General features: G+C 44.9%; 1 protein-coding gene across 6 annotated transcripts in view; it reads right to left on the bottom strand.

Moving 5' to 3' along the window:
- IKBKE (inhibitor of nuclear factor kappa B kinase subunit epsilon) overlaps positions 1-15,915 on the bottom strand; it is a 36,142-nt gene that overhangs the window by 5,917 nt on the left and 14,310 nt on the right. For 5 of the 6 annotated variants that reach the window (XM_056815838.1, XM_056815836.1, XM_056815839.1 and 2 more), the window contains 10 exons: positions 15,271-15,381; positions 13,470-13,649; positions 11,637-11,833; positions 10,481-10,545; positions 10,287-10,378; positions 9,789-9,875; positions 5,710-5,785; positions 5,439-5,551; positions 3,593-3,669; positions 528-567 (listed from right to left, as the gene is read on the bottom strand). In XM_056815838.1, the coding sequence (XP_056671816.1) occupies positions 528-567; positions 3,593-3,669; positions 5,439-5,551; positions 5,710-5,785; positions 9,789-9,875; positions 10,287-10,378; positions 10,481-10,545; positions 11,637-11,833; positions 13,470-13,649; positions 15,271-15,381 (1,038 nt within the window). The remainder of the gene's footprint in view (positions 1-527; positions 568-3,592; positions 3,670-5,438; positions 5,552-5,709; positions 5,786-9,788; positions 9,876-10,286; positions 10,379-10,480; positions 10,546-11,636; positions 11,834-13,469; positions 13,650-15,270; positions 15,382-15,915) is intronic. The other variant, XM_056815835.1, reaches the window with a different exon arrangement.

Below are 15,915 nucleotides of genomic sequence, written 5' to 3'. Positions count from 1 at the left end.
ACCAATACACAGTATCAATTTGAAGACAGAAGGTAAGTTTTACAAATAAATAATAAATTCACTATTTAGACCTTTCCAGTTCTAAAATTCTGAGTTGGTGAACTTCTAAGTTACTTCATCTCTCAGCCTCAGTTTCCTCCTCTGCAAAATAGTGTTAATAGCACTTGGACTACTTCCTTCCAAGGGTTATTGTGTGGATCTAATGCGATAATGCCTATAAAGTGCTTTTTATATTGCTAAGTGCCATATATTTATATGGCAATATATATATCCGCCAATATCATTACCATAAAAAGCCCCTCATCGAATGCCAGGTGGCAAATGGAGCTTCCCAGACACGTGGCTTAGCCCTCGACAATCTACCATTGCAGACATCAGTCCCTTCAGCATTAAGAAGAGGGACCTCAAGGTCGGGACCTCTTTGAGGGGGTGCCAAAGGCCAAGGAAGGGACGGTACGCCTACACCTAGGAATGGGCTCTCCATTGCCCTCCCAGACTCCTGGCCCACCCAGAACCCCTTTACTCACTTATCCAGCTTGTGGATCTGCTCCTCATTGTAGCCCAACCCTAAGCAAACGAGAGCAAAAGAGGGAATCAGAGGCATTTCCCGTCAAAGTAAGGTTCTGTGAGTCCTGGAGCCAAAGCCTCAAGCTGTGTTCCTTTAACCAGAGAACTCGGGGGTTTAGTTCAAGGGTCCACCATAATATGGTCACTTCGTTCTGAAGCCAACATTTATTAAGCCCTTACAATGGCACTGGGACAGGCCCAAGAGATGCCAAAACAAACACTGTCCCAGAAGAGCTAACCTTGGGCCAGTCAGGTGGCTCAGTGGATTGAGAGCCAGGCCCAGAGACGGGAACTCCTGGACTCAAATCTGGCCACAGACACATCCTAGCTGTGTGACTCTGGGTAAGTCACTTACCTTCCCATTTGCCTTGGAGCCAATACATAACATTGAATCTAAGATGGAAGGTAAGGGTTGAGGAAAAAAAAAGGAAAAAGTTTACCTTTATTTATTCATTCATTTATTTGTTTGTTTGTTTGTTTTTTATTATACTTGACCCAGCCAATGGTTTGACCTGAATTCCTTGGCAGACATTGGGAGGGTCATCTTGGTCATTCTCCTAGGAAATTCTGCCCTCTCCTGGCCTTCTAGGAAAATATGACTCTTTTCAAAGGTTAACAGGATTCTCAGCGGTAGATAGGACTTTCTTTGGGCTTTCCCCACCATCTGTCTTTTGGAGTCCCTGCCCCAAATCCCACTGGACTGTTCTGTGTCCCATTCTCTCAGGACCCTGTTCTCCAATCGTGAACAATCTCCAGAAGGCTTGGAATAAAAGAAAGGACTGAATTTGGAGTCAGAGGGATCAGATTTAGTCAGAAGAGAAGGGAAAGGGAACAAACATTTATTAAGTGCCTACCATGTTCCAAGCACTGTTATAAGTCATTGAGTCCAATCCCTTCATTTTACAGATGAGAAAATTGAGGCCCAGAGAAATCCAGTGACTTGCCCAGGGACACAGAACCAGTAAGCATCTGTGGTAGTATTTGAACTCAGGTCTTCCTGACTTCAGTCTAAATATTATATCTACTAAAACATCTAGCTTGGACTGGATTCAAATTTTGACCTTTAAAAATACCTTTATGATCTCAGGCTAGTTTTTTTTTTTTTCCCCAGCCTCTGTTTCCTCAATTAAAGAAAACAATAACTTTTTTAACCCTTATTTTCTGTCTTAGTAACAACTCTAAGACAGAAGGGCAAGGGTTAGGCAGTCAGGGTTAAGTGACTTAAGTGCCCAGGGTCACCCAGTTAGGAAGCATCTGATGCCAGATTTGAACCCAGAACCTCCCAACTCCCAACTCCTGGAACTCTATCCATTGAGCTACCTAGCTGCTCCTCCTCAATTTTAAGTTGAGGAAGGTGTCTTAGATAATTTTGAAAAGTCCCTTCTATATATAAATCTCATTCTAATCTATAATCCTGTGTTGTAAAAAGAGCCCTGGGCTTACATTTTCTAACAAATAGAACTATTTCAAAGTGTTATAGGCTATCTCAAGAGGGGGTGAGTTCCCTGTTATCAGAGGTCATCAAAAGATATTAGATGACCATTTTTTGGAAATGTCATCAATGAGCTCCTTCCTTTAGGTGGCAATTAGGCTAGTGAATCTCTAAAATCCTATTCAAATCTGAGATTCAACAATTCTGATTTTAAGAATTTGACTTCTACAAAGGTAAAAGGTAGAAGGCAACGCTCCCTTACTATCCAAGCGAGGCACCATGGGGAAGAACTTGGCCCAAGGATCCGAAGGGGTTTTGGATGAATGAATAATTAGTCAGGAATGAAAAGCTGAGAAATTTGTTGTTTAATTGTTTTAGCTGTATTCAACTCTTGGCAACCCCGTTTGGGGTTTTCTTTTTCTTTTTTTTTTAAACCCTTACCTTCCATCTTAGAATCAATACTGAGTGTTGGCTCTAAGGCAGAAGAGTGGTAAGGGCTAGGCAATGGGGGTTAAGTGACTTGCCCAGGGACACACAGTTGGGAAGTGTCTGAGGTCAGATTTGAACCCAGGATCTCCTAATTCTGGGTCTGGTTCTCAATCCACTGAGCCACCCAGCTGTCCCCCATTTGGGGTTTTCTTGGAAAAGACACTAGAGTGATTTGCTGTTTCCTTTTCCAGCTCATTTTACAGATGAGGACATTGAGACAAACAGGTTTAAGTGACTGGCCCAAGGTTACACAGCTAGTAAGTGTCGGAAGCTGGATTTGAACTCAGGAAGATGACTCTTCCTGACACCAGGCCTGGCACTCTATCCACTGTGACACCTTTTACTGCCCAAACTGCTAGGAGATAGTGGTTACATTTTAATATACCCATTCCTAGCCCACCACAGAATGTCAGAGCTCAAAGGGACCAACTAGTTCAATTCCCTCATTTTATAAATGTGGAAACTGAGGCCCAGAATGATAAGTGAGCTGTCTAAGGTCATATAGTACCTGAGCTAGGACTAGAACCCAAGTCTTCTGAAAATAAATCCAAATCTAGAACTTTCTCCACTATCCCACACTGCCCTTCCCACTCCCCCAATATAGTTAGTAGGGAATAAACTACCTCTAAAACGTTAGAGCTACATCCCCGGGTTATCTTCCTTCCAGTTGGGCAGACAAACTTACTCATAAAAATAATTAGCTCTCGTATAGTCCCTCAAGGCTGTCTTCTGGACATGCTACATTCATTCCCACCTCGCTGGCCCTTGCCCAGGCTGCCACCCCTCCCCAAAAGCCCTCCTTCCCTATCCACATTCTACCCATTTGCCTGTCCTTCAGAGCCAATTCAATATCTGCCTCTTCTACAAAGCTTTCATTGGTCTCCAAAGTTTCTCAGCTACATTTACAGTCCTTTGTGACTTGAGTAACAAGCCATGATATGTCAGATCACCTCCCTCCTTGACCTCTTGCCAAGTAGACTGTAAGCTCCATGAAGGCAAGAGCCTCAAATGTTTCTTTGTAGCCTCCCAACATAATAGGCATGGAAAAGGCCTCAATAAATAACCAGGTGAAGGGGCCACTTGATCTATTCCTCAGCTGCTCACCTGGCCTCATCCTGGCTTTCTTGAATTGCTTGTAGATAAGGTTCATCTTGTCCAGGCAGCACTGAATCTGCTGGGTGCTGAGGTGTCAAGACACAGGCCCCAGGGATGGGGAAAGTCATTGTGGAGAAACAGTGGCCAAGGAAGGAGGTGGTCTGCCTAAGGGGCTAGAGGAAACTCTTCACCCTCCCCATCCCCATCCCCCCAACCCATCACAGCTTTTCCAAGGCACTTTGTCAAGGAGGAATCATTGAGGGGTGGCCAAGAGCTGCACCCACGCCAGCCTTTCCCAATGTTTGCTGCTCCCCTCCTGGAAACAGCACAAGTATAAAGGCTACCATGGGGAGAAGATGGAGCAAAGGTCCCTCTTCCCTCTTCCAAATGTCAGATACTCTAAAGAGAGTAGGAGGTCTTTAGGACTATTAGACTCAATGAGGAACCTTTAGGACACTGAGGTATATGAGATATTAGGAGTGGCAATGGAATTGGGGGAGAGAAGAGGGTAGCAAATCTTTTTTTAAACCTTTCTCTTCCATCTTAAAATCTATACTATGCATTGGTTTCAAAGCAGATGAGCAATAAGAGCTAGGCAATGAGGGTTAAGTGATTTGCCCAAGGTCACACAGCTAGAAAATATCTTGGGGTCAAATTTGAACCCAGGACCTCCCATCTCTATGTCTGGCTCTCAATCCACTGAACTACCTAACTGTGCTCATAGCAAGTCTTTTTAAAATTTGTTTCCTCATCTTTCCAGGCCCTCTTTGTGGATTAGTTGTCTCCCCCCAACAGAATGTAAACCCTTTGAGGGCAGAAACTGTCTTGGCTACTTTTGTATCCTTACTACTCAGCAGAATGCATGAAAAATAGTAAGTATTTAAATAAATACCCTACCTGCATACCCACTGATCTATCAAATCTTCATACAAAAGATAGATTGTCTTGCATATCTTAATGGTTTGTGGGAGGTGCCTCCTAGAGGCAGGATGAGTAGCAGACTTTATCAATATCCCTTGATAATAGCCCTGGGCATTTAACTGTTTTAATTGATCTGGCTTCTCCCATTTCAGACTATGACAATATCCTATTTTTATTTTTAAGATTCTCTAGGGGTCTCACTCCACCCTCTGAGCTGAGGCCCACTTCCTTTCAATTCCATCCAGACTATAATTCCAAGGATGGAACTATTGATGGGGTGGGGTTTTGGTTTCACTAAGGCCTGAATTCTAATTCTTGAGGGACTCCATGTGTACTGATGCCAAAGAGAAATTTGTTATGGATAAGGGAGAAAAGCTGGTTAGAAAGATTTCTTTTGGGGCACTTTCTTTTTGGGAGGAATAGGAATAGCAAGGTTGCTGCCCAGGAAAGGGGATCTTAAATATGAGCTAGCCTTATTTCTTGCTATATATAGTCTTACACTCTTTCCTCCCTTCTCCCATTCCCTACTAAAGCTTGACTTATTCTGGCTTCTTCTTGTTACTCATATTCTCTAGTTCCCCCATCCCAATGTACATCTCCCTAAATATTTAATATACTACTTAGGCTAGTAGGACAAAGAGATCACATAAGAAAGGCAAAGAAAATGAGCTTTAAAAGGCCTTTGAGGTTCCCAGATTTTCACAATGTATTGAACTTGGGGTCAGAGAACCTGAATTCAGATCCTGATCCTGACACTTATTGCCTGGGTGACTTTGGATAAACCACTTAGCCTCTCTAAGTCTCAATTTCCTCATCTGTAAAATGGGAGTGTTGAATCAAATAATGTCTAAAGACCCTTTCAACTACAGATCTATAAATCTATGAGTTATGACTCCTCCCAACCCACCCCTCAAAAAAGGAAAATCCCACAGACCTTCTGTCTTCATGTACCTGATCCCAGGTCTTTACCAGCTCAGAGGACAAGCTGATTAGACTAGTTTGGGTCTCCACAATATTTTGGGAACATCTGGAAAGGACCTCATTAATCTGGGGAGCAGAAAAAAAGCGTTTGTGTCACTTAAAAGAGCAAAAGCTCACCAGAGATGCCCACCTGGAGGCAGAGGCATGGATAAATGGACTTCCCAAAATCATTCCAAGTCAAGAGTTTGCCCCTCTCTCCCATACCACAGTCCAGTTGCACTCACAGTTTGCAGCTTAGATCTCAGCTCTCCTGCTTCCTTCAGCTCTGGCACCTCTGACTCCCCAGTCATGGAAGCAAACCTGGGGACAAGAAAGGTGTATCTTAAAATCTTTCCCTCTGGGCCACATGGGTATGAAAGTTATACCCATCTACAACTGGCTAGATCATGGGACTGGTGTTCTGGAGTAGGGAACAGAGTTTAGATATTCCTGTTGAGGGAGTCTTGATCAAGAATTCTAGATTACCTAAATTCCTTCAACCTTGTTCATTCACTTGATGAAATTATAGGTTCTAATATGCAGGTAATAGAGACGAGCCACAGATAAGATACAATCATTTGTTCCTTTTACAAGCTATGATTGGCTAACCTAGCTGAGGACATGGAGCACAGGAAAGTAACTCCACCAACAGCATCCTAACCTTCCCTCTCTTTTTGCCTTCTCCTCTCCACTCAGTCCTAAGAGGCAACTCACCAAGTGGGAAGAATACTTAAAAGCCTCACTAGCTGTGTGATCAGGAACATGCCCTTTAACCTTTTAGCCTCAGTTTTATCATCCGTGAATTGGGATTGGCAATCATTATGCCACCTACCTCACAAGTGTGTTAGGAAGAAAGAGCTTTCAGGTTTACAAAAGTTCTATAGCAAGGCAGTTAGGTAGTGAAGTAGATAGTTCAAATCTGATTTCAGATACTTCCTAGTTGTGTGACCCTGGGCAAGTCACTTAACCACAACTGCCTAACCCTTATGGTTCTTCTACCTTGAAACTGATACTTACTATTCTTTCTACCACAGAAGGTAAGATGTGGTTGCTTGCTTGTTTTTTAAGAGCTATAAAAAGAAGAGCTATTTAATGCAAGGCTAGAAATCTACAGGGACTACTATTAGTCTCTCTCACTCCCAAGCAACTTAATGATAGATAGCTCAACAAGCTGTCAAGCCATAATAGGTAGAAAAAGATGTAGCAATTATGGCTCAGGAAGCAAGGGAGGGTCCAAAATGGGGTTCTAGAAGGGGTAGAAGCATTGACAGAAGAGGAAGGTGATCAGCAAAAAGATGAGAGGAGAGTGTATAATTAGGATTTGCTCCCTAGAACTCTAAGTCCCAGCTTCCCATGTTCCTTCTCACATTTATGTGCTAACATAGGGAGGATATAAGTTTTGTGTAGCTCCGCCCCTTGCTCTCTTTTCCCCTGATGGTGACTGGAAAAGCTTTTCTTTACTTAGTTTTTACTTTTGTTCCTTTCATTTCTTTTACTTCAAGTGATTATTAATAAAATTTATAAAATATAATACTTGGAGTTATTGAATATTATTTTTAATCTTACAAGAACTAAAAAGGGGACCTCCCTGTGGCCTATGAGATCAAACATAAAAGTCCTCTGTTTAGTCTCTCATAATCTGGATCCTTCCAACCTTCCCAATCTTCTAGACTCTTTAATCGGGTACAACTGACTTCCTGACTGTTCCTCCATAGGACATAGGACACTCCATCTCTTGACTCCTGGTATTTTTACTGGCTGCCATCAGAATGCCCTCCCTCCCTCTTTATCTCCATCTCCTAACTTTCTTCAAGTCTTAGCTTAATCCCACCTACCACAGAAAGCCCTTTCAGATCCTCCTTTATTCTAGTGCTTCCCTCTTTTGATTAGCTCCAATTCATCCTGTCTGTGCACAGGGATTTGCCTGTGATCTCCCTCATTAGACCATGAGTTTCTTGAAAGCAGAGGCTGTTTTTTGCCTTTTAAAATTAAATCATCAGCACTTCGAACTCTTCCTGGCACATAGTAGGTGCTTAATCAATACCAGTCAGTTTGACTTGAAAGGGCTGGAGGGAAGGAGAGAAGGGGAAACAGCCTGAAATATCAAAGCACAGAAAAGCCTTTGTTCATCACCTGTATGTCTTAGGGCATTGGCTTTTCCCAAAATTCAAAGCCAGCTCATTAAATACTCTCAAATTTCCTCACTGGCAAAGCTGGTGATTTCAGAAGTGGGAAGGAAAGCACAAAGGCCTGAATACCTTCATAAGGGAATGGAGTCATGCAATGCATTGGAGGGGACTTTGCAGCTTGAGTAGCCAATGCTTTTATTATGCAGGTGAGGAAACTCAGAGTATTTTAAACTAGAGCAGTTATTAACCAGAGAGGATGAATAATTTGTTCAGGTCACACAGAAAATTAGCAGTATAAACCAGATAGAAAACTTAAAGCCTTGATCCCATTTGCCTCACAAAAACTGATTTTCTGGTGGATGGTTTAAATGATCCTGAGAATAGGGTGGCTCTGGAGTCTAGGCCTCCCAGAAGCACTGACCTCATTTCTTCCAGGGCTTCCTTTTCTTCTTTTACCCCCCACATTAAGTCCCAGAAGAGAGGGATGTTGGGCAGCAGTGAGTCATCCCCTATACAACGGAAACTCCCTACTCCTCCCTGGGGGTAAGGGGAAGAGTGGGGATCCCTAAACATGCCAGGCTGTCCACATGTCTCTCACTGATGGGAAAGGCTGGGGCTGCTGACAGTCTGGAGGAGACTGGGGGTCCAGCCTAGCAGAGAGGCTAAAGCCTAAAGGTGAACCCTGACAAAATATAATGTTCTGGGGGCAGCTGGGTGGCTCAGTGGATTTTAGAGATGGGAGGTCTTAGGTTCAATTTTGGACTCAGACTTGACCTAGCTGTGTGACCTTGGGCAAGTCACTTAACCCTCATTGCCTAGCCCATACCACTCTTCTACCCTGGAACCAATATACAGTAAGGATTCTAAGGCAGAAGGTACAGGTTTTAAAAAAAAGAACCAATATACAATATTGATTCTAAGATACAAGGTAAGGGTGTAAAAAATGTAATACATTGGTGCCAAGCCTGAAGCTGGGAGGTCTTGGGTTTAAATCTAACCTTCTTAGTTGTCTAACCCTGGGCAAGTCATAACCCCCACTGCCTAGCCCTTGTGGCAATTCTGTCTTAGAATTAATTCAGAGATAAGGTAAAGGTTTAAGGGGGGGGGGATAATGCATTGGGGGAATGAGATAGCGGGGAGGTATTTGCAGAATCCCCAAATAGAGATCTCCCAGGATTCTCCTGCTTGGTGAGATTTAAGCAAAAGCCTTAGGGTTAAGAGACCATGGATGGGAGTATCAAGAAGGGAAGAGGGGGAAAGGGTCTCTTAGACTAGTCAGAAGACCCCAGAGGAAGAAGGAAACTGGAGACCATCCTAAGACAACAGGATCTTGGATCCAGAGCTGGAATGGATTTTGAGTCATTTAGTTCCTATCTTGCATTCTACAGATGAGCCTGAAGCTTGAGGTGACTTATCCAAGGTCACACAAGCATCAGCGATAAGTCTGGAATCTGTATCCTTGTATCCTCTAAATTCAGGCCCATCCATCTTTCCACTACTCCATTTTACTCATGTGTGTGTGTGTGTGTGTGTGTGTGTGTGTGGTGTGGTGTGGCTCCCAGACAGACATCCCCCCATCAATCCCTGCCCTGCCTTAGTGAAGCCTGAGCAATGCCACTCGCTAAGTTCACACTTCCTGTGGACAGAAGACTTTTCTTGTGATACAACAGTGAGGTAGCCAGAGCTGGGAATCGGGAATCAGGCCAGGAAGGGTGAGGAGCCCCACCTACAGCTTTCCCCAGGACCGCAGGGCTCACTCATCAAAAGGGTGTTGGATTGAAAAGGAAGCCAGACTTTCCAGACATTGCCACCAGGGTTTACGCCCTATTCCTAAAGCAGCAAGGAAATAGTCAAACCCTAAAGGGCTGCTGGGGAGACTAAGGGCATGGACGCAGGAAAGAGTCATGGAGAACCAAAGACATCAGGATGGGGTTTTCTTTTCTTTTTTTTTTTAACCCTTACTTTCCAACTTAGACACTATGTATTGGCTCCAAGGCAGAAGATTGGTAAGGGCTAGGCCATGGGGGTTAAGCGACTTGTCCAGGGTTACCCAGCTAGGAAGTGTCTGAGGTCACATTTGAACCCAGGACTTCCTGACTCCCGGCTCGACTCTCAGTTCACTAAATCACATCTTTGTCCTCTTATGATGTGGTTTTCAAAGGGATTTTCCTTGCCTTCATAGTGCTGACACTTACCCATCAGTGCCCAGACTGGGGCTCAGGAACAAGAGGGCTGTCCCGGTGGTCTCCAGGGTCCGGCCACATGTGGCCTTGAGCACCTCCCTGTATAAGATCCAAGCCCCATCCCACCACACCAATGGAGGTGAGAGCCTCCTCCATGGGCCAGCACTCTGAGCTCAGGGCCTCAAGGTTTCAGGGACTAGGAAGCCACCTGGTTCTATAAGGCATCTCTAGGGGATGGTTTGGGTTTGAGTGAGGGTATCCAGGTGAGGCTAGGGATCTCAGAGAGGGGCCATAAGGGGACAAGAAGGGAGGGTGGGGTCGGGGGAATAAAAACTCCAGTAATAAGGTAAAGAGCTTTTCAATTTGGGAGGGTCTGGGGTGAGCACCCAGAGGAAGGGGAAGGGGATGGTGGTCTTATTCTGTCATTCCTACTCAACTAAGATGATGGGCCCCTGTCCCATCTGGCCCCTTCTCCCCTGCCCCAACTCAGCCCCACCCCAAGGTACCTACACCACCCAGTGTAGCCCCCGAAGCATCATTTCCTGACCGTCCTGCAGTGCCCGGGAGATCCTCAGCACTTGGTGCCCCATGCTCAGCACACCCTGTGACACAGACAGGTGGGCTCAGGGCCCACCCTTCCCCCCCCCACCTTTCCGGGAGGCCCCCTCCCCCACTCAGACCACCGAGCACCCCTTGTCCCTCACCTTGGCTGTGTTGTAATCAGCTTGCAGGTCCACCTTGGGCACAAATTTGGGGACGTCCAGGGATGCTGGGAATGCAGATTACATTTTAAGGTCCTGGTTATAGCCACTGAGAAACCCCACCTTCTTACCTTTCTTTTTATCTTCAACTCCAATTCACTTTTCCATCAACTTCTCTCTCTTTCTCTCTCTCTCTCTCTCTCTCTCTCTCTCTCTCTCTCTCTCTCTCTCTCACACACACACACACACACACACACACACAGACATACACAAATACACAGACACACAGAAACTTACACATAGATATGCACACAAACACAGATACACACAAACACACACACATACAGATATACAGACATATAGACACAGACACACACCCAGACATATAGACACACAGAGGCACAAACAGGCATACAGACATGCAAACATAGATACAGACCCACAGAAATACACAGACAGGCAGACACACAGAGGCACAGATATACAGACACAGGACATGCAGACATATAAGCATAGACACACATAGGCACACACACATAGGCACACACACACACGCACACACACACACACACACACACACACACACACACACAGGCACTTGCCCCTGTCCCCTAGTCTACCTTCCCTAGCCCCTCTAATGGGTCATTCATCTAAGTGCCCTGCATCTTCTCTGCCCTCTGACCACTACCCCCCAGGTAGCCTTTCTTCAATTCAAAGGAATCTTGTCTTCCATTTGCGTTCTGATAGTGCCCTCTCGTGGCCATTCTGGAGAAGTGCACACCTCTCATTGATGGAGGGGAAAAAAGCCCCACGCCAGCCTCAGAGACGATAGAAATGTTCACTATTCTCGCGGGTGTCCTTGTCTGAGGCTTGGCCACTAGGCTTCTGGGAAGAAGCCGGGGAGAGGTCGGCGCACCCCAGAAGGCCAGCTGAGCTGTGACAATCACCCGTAGCCTCCCGGCACCCCTTAAAAGGGTCAAGGCAGGGGTTGCTGAACCAAGGCAGAGTCAGGATTATCCCCCTGCCTCCTGCAGACTCACCCCGGGGAAAGAGCTAGCCCACGCCTCGCCTTCCAGCTTCCTCGCCGGCCCTCTCTGTGAGAAAGGTGTGAGGAGCCAATGGCACGCCTCCATCTTCCCTACAGCCAGAGGCTACTCACGGTTTCTGAACGCCAGCCCGGTGGGGTTGTCGCTATCCTCATTGAGCAGGGTCAAAGGGCTGTCCTCAGTTGTCTGGGCAAGGAATTGGGCAGGGAGGCTGGGCTCCAGGAGGCAGGGGTGACCCTCAAAGAGATATTCTTGGTGGCTGGGCTCCACGCTGGTCTGCTTATACACAGCCTCCAAGAATATCCCTATCCTAGACACAGGAGGGACATGGCACCATTTAGAGCCTTGGGGTTTCCACAGCACCCTCCTTATACAAGCCCAATGAGGCAGGTAAGACAGGAGGAGGGGTCAGGGCATCTGGGTGGCACAGTGACTAGAACACCAGGTCTGGAGTTGGGAGGGCCTGGGTTCAAACCCCTGTTTGTCCAGCCCTTGCCTTTCAGTCTTAGAGTTATTACTAAGGCAGAAAGTAAGGGGTTAAAAAAACCCAAAATACAAAAAAGACGAATCAGAAGCTCAGAGAAGTTAAATGATTTATGAACAGTCACACAGCCAGGAGGTGGTAGAACCCCAGAATAAATGTCTTGAACCCAGGCCTCCAAATCCAGTGTTCTTTGCTACATCTCTAAAAGCATAGCTGAAGAAAGGAGAACGAGGAGGGTAAAAGATCCCCAAACCCGCCATATTTCCTGAGTTTTCAGCACTAATGTCCTCTACAGGGAACAACAGCCATAGTTCTGCCTTTGAGAAGGAGACAAACGAAAGACCAGAGGGGCAAAGAGGTTGGCCTTTGGTTACATACTGATTGGAGGCAGAGGAACAGGAAAGAGAGAGGGGGCAGAGGAGGAGAGAAGAGAGGGAGAAAGGTGGGGGAGGGAGGGAAGAAAGAGGGAGAGGGAAGGAGACAGACATAGACAGCAAATAGTCAGAGAGGAGGGGAGGGAGAGAGGGATGAAGAAGGGGAGAGAGACAGAGAGAGACAGAGATACAGAGAGACAGAGAAAGAGAGGAAGGAGAAGGGAGAGGAAGAGAGGGAAAGAATACAAGATCTAAAGTGTGGTATATCACCCTGGGTGTTATATTTATTACTTGTGCAATGATGATCATTTATCTAGGTTTTAATTTCCTTATCTGCAATTACACAATCTCTTAAGTCTTTTTCTAGCTTTAAAGCCTAATATGCTTAGAATTCTGAAACCCAACTCGGGGGAACCAGGAGAACAATTTATATAAGAATACTGTAAAAACAAACAACTTTGAGACTTCAGAACTGTAATCAATGAGGGCACTTTGGTGGCTCAATGGATAGAGTACCAGACCTGGAGTCAGGAGGACTTGGGTTGAAACCTGGCTTCAGACACTTCCTAGCTGTGTGACCCTGGACAAATCACTTAACCCCTCACCGCTCTTCTGCCTTGGAACTTGGATCAAAGCAATGACTAACTACTCTTCTGGAGGTCTAGAAACATGAAGCTTGCTAGCTCCACCTTGACAGGGAGGGAATCAATTCAAAATTCAGAATAAAATACTCCCTTTTGGATATGACCAATGTGTGCATTGTTTTTGTTTGACTGTACATATTTGTTACAAGGATTTTCTTTTTCTTTATCCTTTCCGAAGGGTGAGAAGGAAGAGGAAATAGATGTTTTACTTAAAAATACAGGAGATGTAGGTTATAATTAGCCTTCCTCTCCTTCCCAAAAAGAATACATTCCCTTTCAAGCCCCAAACTTCTCTTAACCTTCCTCCGGCGCTGAGCCATCTCATTCCTCCTCTCTCCCACCATCCCTCTCTCCAGTGAGAGAGATGGGTCTCTCCCTTATCGACAGAAGAGAAGGAGAGATCCTTCCCATCCTCTTCTGCACAGGAGGCATGCCCTTACTTACGTGTTGTGGGCATGAACGTAGACATGGTGCAGGACAGCTTGAGGCAGAGAAAACACATGGACCACAATCCGTTGAAGGATGTCGCTGGTCTCAGCAAAGAACTGGTCGAAGCCCCAGCACTTCTCTTGGTCCACCTCCAGGATACTGGCCAAGATAGGTACCAGCTGGGCCTGCAGCCCCCTGCCCCAGTCGGAGACATGAACTGTCAGTGGCCAACCTCCCAGCCTGCTCCATCTTAGCTCTGTTCACTATCAGCCATGCAAGATGGAAAGTGTATTACCAAGAGTTTTTGGCCTGCTGGCTTCCCTGGATTGCCATGTGACTCTGTTTACCCCCTACTTTGGCAGGAGGCCTTTCCTGGCCCCTTTTTATTCCTCCCCCCACCTTCCACCCCCAACCACTACTACAATCCTTTCCAGTGCCTTCCCTGCGGAGATCAACTTCCATTTACTCTGTGTATATCGTCTATATACCCAGTTATGTTATACATAATCTCTCTCATTAGATTATGAGCCCCTTGAGGGCAGGGAATGCTTTGGGCCTTTCTTCTTGTATCTCTTCTGCCATTTGTGTCTAAACTTCTTGAAAGGGAAAGTTCGGTGATATAATGAATAGGACACCAGGCCTGGAGTCAGGAAAAACTGAGCTCAAATCCAACCTGATCTAGTAACTGTGTGACTCTAGACAAGTCATTTAATAGCTATTTGCCTCAGTTTCCTCATCTGTAAAATGGAGATGATAACAGCACCTTCTTTCCAGGGTTGTTGTGAGGATCAAATTAAATATTTGTAAAGCACTTAGCCTAGTGCCTGGCACATGACAAATGCTTTGTAAATGTTAATATTAGGTCTGGAGATAGGATATCCTGGGCTCAAATCTGGCCTCAGATACATCTTAACTGTGTGACCCTGGGCAAGTCCCTTAACCCCACTGTGTAGCCCTTACCATTCTTTGCCTTGGAAACCAAAATTTAGTATAAATTCTAAGACAGAAGGTAAAGGTTTGGGTTTTTTTTTTTTTAATGTTAATATCACCATTATAACAGGAGCCTTTGTCTCTTTGCTTTTTCCCCTTAAAATCTTTTTTTTAAGTTTTTATTTAATTAAATTATTTCAAATATTTTTCCATGGTTACAAGACTCATGTTCTTTCCTTCCCCTCCCTCCACCCCCTTTTATAGCTGATGTGCAATTCCACTAGGTTTTACATGTGTCATTGATCAAGACCTATTTCCATATTATTAGTATTTACAAGAGGATGATTGTTTAGAGTCTACATCTACATCTACATATAGAGTCCCCATCAACCCATGTGATCAAGCAATTGCTTTTCTTCTGTTAAACTCTTAAAATCTTGTATCCCCTGAGCCTTTGTTAATACAGTGTCTGGCACAGAGTAGGCACTTAATAAATGTTTGCTGATTCACAAAGCCCTGTGAGGTAAGTGGTACAAGTATTAACATTCCCATTTTACAGATGTGGAAACAAACTCAGAGGGAATAAGTGATTTACCCAACATCAAACAGCTACAAGTGTGAAGCCACGAGCTGGAAATTTCAATCTAGGTTTCTCCTGAGTCCATGGCCAAAACTATTTCTATTATAGCATAGAGCTGACCTTGAGAGGTTGGATTGAACTGGCTGAGGAAATGAGAAGTTATGGGATTTGGCTGAGCTTATAAAGTCTATCATGTCCCAGTCAGGACTAGAACCAAAACCAGGATGCAGAAGTCTTAGGTTCCAGCTGGAATGCATAGGTCGGACCCAGGGCTCAGCCTTCCTTAGCCCCAGGATCACTACTTACAGGGACAGCCTGCATGTGATAGGCAACTTGTAACTCCACTCTAGGGGTCCATTTTCTCGTTTTTGGGTGCCTGCAATGGCCCCAGTTGGTTTCTCTGTGGTGATCCTGAACCTGGAAAGAAGGGGAACCTGTGATCAGGAGAAACATCCAAGTTTTTGTGCTATTGAAGAATACAGAAGATATACATAGGGAGAATGTGAGCTAGAGAAACTACTACTACAGACAGACAGACAGACAGACAGATAGATAGATAGATAGATAGATAGATAGATGGAGAGATATATGGATAGAGAGATGGATAGAGGGCTAGATAGAGGGATGAATGGAAAGAAAGAAAGAGAGAGAGAGAAAGAAAGAAAGAAAGAAAGAAAGAAAGAAAGAAAGAAAGAAAGAAAGAAAGAAAGAAAGAAAGAAAGAAAGAAAGAAAGAAAGAAAGAAAGAAAGAAAGAAAGAAAGAAAGAAAGAAAGAAAGAAAGAAAGAAAGAAAGAAAGAAAGAAAGAAAGAAAGGAAGGAAGGAAGGAAGGAAGGAAGGAAGGAAGGAAGGAAGGAAGGAAGGAAGGAAGGAAGGAAGGAAGGAAGGAAGGAAGGAAGGAAGGAAGGAAGGAAGGAAGGAAGGAAGGAAGGAAGGAAGGAAGGAAGGAAGG

This window comes from Monodelphis domestica, chromosome 2 (genome assembly GCF_027887165.1).
Source record: "Monodelphis domestica isolate mMonDom1 chromosome 2, mMonDom1.pri, whole genome shotgun sequence".
Lineage (NCBI taxonomy): Eukaryota > Metazoa > Chordata > Mammalia > Didelphimorphia > Didelphidae > Monodelphis > Monodelphis domestica.
This window is presented reverse-complemented; position numbering and strand designations above follow the sequence as displayed.